Source organism: Nicotiana attenuata, chromosome 6 (assembly GCF_001879085.1).
Source record: "Nicotiana attenuata strain UT chromosome 6, NIATTr2, whole genome shotgun sequence".
NCBI lineage: Eukaryota > Viridiplantae > Streptophyta > Magnoliopsida > Solanales > Solanaceae > Nicotiana > Nicotiana attenuata.
The window spans coordinates 58,183,293-58,188,611 of NC_031994.1; the positions used below are offsets into that span (position 1 = coordinate 58,183,293).

Here is a 5,319-nt window from a genome sequence, read left to right on the forward strand (position 1 = left end):
TATATCATGAATTGTATGTGACCAGATATAGCATGTGCTATTAGCAAACTGAGTTGATTTACAAGTAATCCAATCAAATATATTGGATGGCAATGAAACGAGTTTTGGGGTATCTGAAATATAACCAAGATTATGCTTTGCATTATAAATAATATCCCTTAGTGATCGAGGGATATAGTGATGCAAATTGGATCACCGGATCATATGAAGTTAAATCCACGAGTGGATATGTTTTCACAATTGGGGGTGGAGCAGTGTCTTGGAAATCATCCAAACAAACGCGCATCGCCCGTTCAACAGTGGAATCTGAATTCATAGCTTTAGAAAAGGCCGGTGAAGAAGCTCAATGGCTCTGGAATTTCTTGGAAGATATTCCATTTTGGCCCAAACCTTTGGCACCTATACGTATACATAGTGGTAGTGAAGCGGCAAAAGGCATGGCAATGAGCATTATGTATAACGAAAAATCTCGTCACATACAACGAAGACACAATATGGTTAGACAACTACTCTTTATTGGCATCACGATTGACTACATAAAGTCAAGAGATAACGTGTCGGATCCACTTACAAAAGGCCTACCTAGAGAGACAGTTGAAATATCATCGAGGAATGGGGTTAAGGCCTAGGACAAGTCATCATGGCGATAACTCTACCTAGCAGACTGGAGATCCCAAGAGTTAGGTTCAAAGAGATCAAATAAAGTTATGAATGATGGTTCAACATTGTCAAATAACTCAACTCATCCTCGTGATGAAGACAATGTTCAGAAATCAAGGTAAAGCATTAAGGCTTTTTGATGAGTCAATAAAGCTTAAAGCTTTTTAACGATTTGCTAAGTCTGGCAGGATATGACCAAATAGTGTGTCTATAGGATTACACATTTAGAATCACCGATGTGAGTGTGAAGTGTAAGCCGCTTTAAAGGGAATGAAAGAAAAGGCCCATTCTCTAAGCACTCATGAAATCAGTCGGTGTTCATGGCTGAAACGAACACAACCGTAAGAACCAAAGATGGTTAAGGTTTGATTGTGTGACTTATGTTGTCCAGGTATACAACAAAGCTCGATGGTTCAAAGATATCAAATCTACCGATTGACCGAGTATATCCTATATAAGTTCACTACAGAAAGTTCAAAAGGAAACATACTTATTCAGATGCAATTAATACTTGCATTTAAATCAAACACTCGTCCGTGCATTCCTTTATCTTATAGCCAATTCCCATTCATGTGGGGGAATGTTGGGATTAAAAGATTGGTGAATGAGAAATGGAGGGAAGAAAGTGGAGGAAAAGTGAGCTCCCTTTTTCTTTGGAAAGAGCAAGTGTCCCTCATTGGTGGTGGAAAGAAAAATGAATGTGCTTATATTGAGAAAGCACTTCTGATAGGTTACAAGTACTTTACTTTATGTTTTGATGATCTAAGAAACTTACTATCCAGAAACAGATAAGGAATCTATTGCACATTTAACAAGAACTCAAGATGACAAGATCTTGTGATGGGATTCAGCTGGGAATATGGTTCAACCATTCAGAAGTGGAAGGAATAGCTGAGGGACCAGGTCCCTACCAGTTCCCGAGGAGACTGCACGAAGACAATTTCCAGCTGGAAAGTTGCTGCCTGTACACGCTACTGTGCAGAATAGTGCTGCAGTCAACCTTCCAGGGAATACTTTTCACCTACCTTGCTTGCATCATTGTAAGTGATGTCACACATGTATATATGCATGCAAGGGAGGTAAAACAAATAACTTGAACATTATACAAGCTTATTCAACGTGACTATCCAGAAAGCAAGTTTCAAGTGCTTCAAGAACAAAGAACAAAACAACTACGGACCATTTCCCACATAGAGTTATTGTATGTCCTTAGTTGGATTGTAACTTTGTAATAGTTCTTTAATTGTAATTCCTATCCAGCTTGTTTGGAAGCATTCTATAGGAACCCATTTGTAAACCTTAAACCAGTGTGTTTGAGTCTTGACTAGAGTTAGTCATGTTGTAAAGTCTTTGTAATAGAGTTATTACAAAGTGGCTTGTAATAGAGTATTGCAAGTTAGTGAGGGATTAAGAGGTTAATTCCTAGGTTGCATAGGTTGTAATATAAAAGTTTCTCAGTAGTGAAGTTGAAATCCTACAAAGGTAGGTCGTGATTTTTAATCCCGTTGAGCTGAGAATTTTCCACGTAAAATTCCTCTTTCCATTTAATTACTGTCGTGTCTGTGTGTACTGTTGGACCTGATAGAGAACCTGGTTCTCTATAGAGTTTGGTGGGCCCTTATATTCTATCAATTCTATCAGGTTAACACCTAGAAAGGATCCTCATGGCTGCTCCTCCAAACTTCGAAGAAGGCCAGTCTACTTACAGACCACCTAGGTTCAATGGACAGTATTATGGATGGTGGAAAACTAGAATGCATGACTTCGTCATGGCTGAAGATTCTGAGCTATGGGATGTCATATGTGATAGACCATTTGTTTCTACCAAAAACCTTGGCGACCCACCAGTAGAAATTCCCAAGATAAGGAAAGAATTCAACGATGCAGATAGAAAGGCCATAGAGAAGAACTTTCGTGCTAAGAAAATTCTGGCATGTAGTATTGGACCGGATGAATACAACAGGATATCATCGTGTCAGTCAGCTAAAGAAATCTGGGAAGACCCGCAGACAGCTCATGAAGGAACAACACATGTCAAGCAATCCATGCTCACAACTGAATACGAGCTCTTCAGGATGCAAGACAATGAATCTGTCCAAGAAATGCATACCCGGTTCACCTCGATAATTAATGAGCTTCACTCTCTTGGTGAAACTATTCCAAGAAAGCAAAGTGAATGCCATTACAAAGCTGGTCAGAAAGATCCTAAGGGTGCTACCCAATTCTTGGGAAAGCAAAGTGAATGCCATTATAGAGGCAAAGGACTTGCAAGAGCTAATTATTGATGAACTTGTTGGTAATCTAAAAACATATGAGATGAAAAAGAAGAAAGACAATGAAAGAAGAGAGCCCAAGAAGGAGAAGAACCTGGTCCTCAAAACAGAATACAACGAGTCAAGTGGTGAAGATGGTGATATGACATGCCTAACAAGAAGATTCTAGAAGATGGTTCGCACGAATGGAGGCATTCCAAAAAGGGGAAGTTTTAGCAAGCCAAAGAATTATGATCTTTGTCATAAATGTGGCAAGCCAGGACATTTCATCAAGGATTGCCCTCTCCTAAAGCAAGATCAGTACAAGAACAACTCTGACAAAGCAATCAAAAGGAACCTGGTTCCTGACAGACGCTTCAATAGAAAAAATGTCGCTGACAATGTTGTGAGACAAGCTCTTGCTGCATGGGGAGATTCATCAAGCGAATCTAGAGAAGATGATGAACCAGGTACAACTCTATGATGGCAGTAGAAAGTGAATCAACCGAGTATGATTCAATTTTTGCTTTGATGGCCTAGTCTGACAATGAAGATGACGATGATGATGAGGTAAATTTTCTGGATGTTCAAAGAAATCTGAAATTTTATTCTCCTAAGAAACTCATGTCTTTGGCAAATGTGCTAATCGACGCTTATCATAGTCTTGTAAATGACAAAGATATCATAACAGTTGAACTAGGAGAACAGAACAGTCTAGAGATGACCTAGTAATAGTTGCAGTCCATCTAAGAAAGTCAATTGAGAACCTAAAGAAGGAAAGAAATGTCTTAAAGAAAAGGATTGAAAATGTAGAACAAGAAAGAGATGACCTCCTAGTGGTAGTAATGGACTTAAAGGAAACCACTGGGAAACATACAATGGAAAGTAGGGATGAAAATTATCAAAAAGGAAAGGAAGTTGCAAGCGAGGCATACATTAAGCTTGAAATGAGATAAAAACAGTGCAGTATAGTCTGTGTGTTGAGCTTGAGAAAAACAAACAACTTTAGGAAGACCTAGGTGGAGTGAAGAGTGGTCTTTAAAAATCACTCAAGTGGACCTGGTCCTATGATGCTATCACTGCCATGTACTCCAACAATGGGGGAAACAGGTAGGGGATTGAGTTTCAAAGGGAAAAGACCCCTTACAACCCTCATAGCAAGTACGTTACTGTACCTGACAATTGGCTTTGCACCCAATGCGGTAACAATGGGCACCTTAAAGAAAACTATAAAGCCAAATGTCAGTCACAGCAGAAAAGCAAAGCCTTTGCTGAAAAAGTAACAACTAGTCGAGAACATGGTCCCTCATTTAAAAACTGCATAATGCCTGCATGGACCAAAAGATCCCTTATTCACTCCTTTCCTCATTACAAGGGACCCAAATTGGCTTGGGTTCCTAAAGCTAACTCCTAATCTTCTTGTGCAGGGAACAGTGAAAGGAAGTAGCCTACAATGGTACATGGATAGTGGCTGCTCAAAGCATATGACCGGAAGTACAAATGATTTTCTTTCACTAAAAGCCCTGCAAGGGGGGAGTGTATCCTTTGGGAATGGCAAGAAGGGATACGTTCTGGGAGTTGGAAGGATTGGGAAGTCTCTCTCTCACTCAATCGAAAATGTGTACTACGTGAATGGCTTGAATTACAACTTACTAAGCGTTTCCCAAATCTGTGACAAGGGAAACAAGGTCGAGTTTGTGTTAAAAATCTACACAGTAACAAACCTAGTTACGGGTAAGGTAGTGCTAGTGGGAAGAAGATACAAAAATATCTATGTAGCTGACTTTGAGTCGCTAAAAAATGGCGATTTAAGTTGCCTAAGCGCTGTTGATGATGATACTGAGCTATGGTACAAGAGGCTAGGTCACGCAAGCTTCGCGTTGTTGAAAAAATTAGTAAGGAAGGACCTGGTTCGTGGTCTGCCCAAATCAAGCTTCTAGGATCACAAAGTGTGTGATGCATGTGATAAAGAGAAGCAAGTTAGATCTGCGTTCAAGCCCAAAAAGGAAGTCAGCACCGCAAGACCACTCGATCTCCTTCACATGGATCTATGTGGACCTATAAGAGTGCCAAGTAGAGGAGGAAAGAAGTACATCTTTGTAATAGTCGATGACTATTCCAGATTCACCTGGACCCTGTTCCTCAAGACCAAGGATGAAACCTTTGAAGTGTTTGTTGCCTTTGTCAAAACGATCCAAGTGAAAAATGGGTAACAAAGTAGCCTGCATCAGGTCTGATCATGGGACGGAGTTTGACAATGCCAAGTTAGATAAATTCTGCATTGAAAATGGCATCACTCACAATTTTTCTGCTCCAAGAACACCTCAACAAAATGGTGTTATGGAAAGGAAGAATAGAACTCTTGAAGACATAGCAAGAACAATGCTAATTGACAGTGGGATCGCAA

The 5,319-nt window shown here is 39.9% G+C and overlaps 1 protein-coding gene across 1 annotated transcript; it reads left to right on the forward strand.

Moving 5' to 3' along the window:
- LOC109227877 lies at window positions 2,430-2,945 on the forward strand. The gene has a single exon (XM_019393068.1). It carries the CDS (start codon window positions 2,430-2,432, stop codon window positions 2,943-2,945), a length of 516 nt encoding a protein of 171 aa, XP_019248613.1.

Coding starts and splice junctions, on each gene's coding strand:
- LOC109227877 (XM_019393068.1), top strand. CDS start 2,430: ATGGCTGAAGATTCTGAGCTATGGGATGTCATATGTGATAGACCATTT.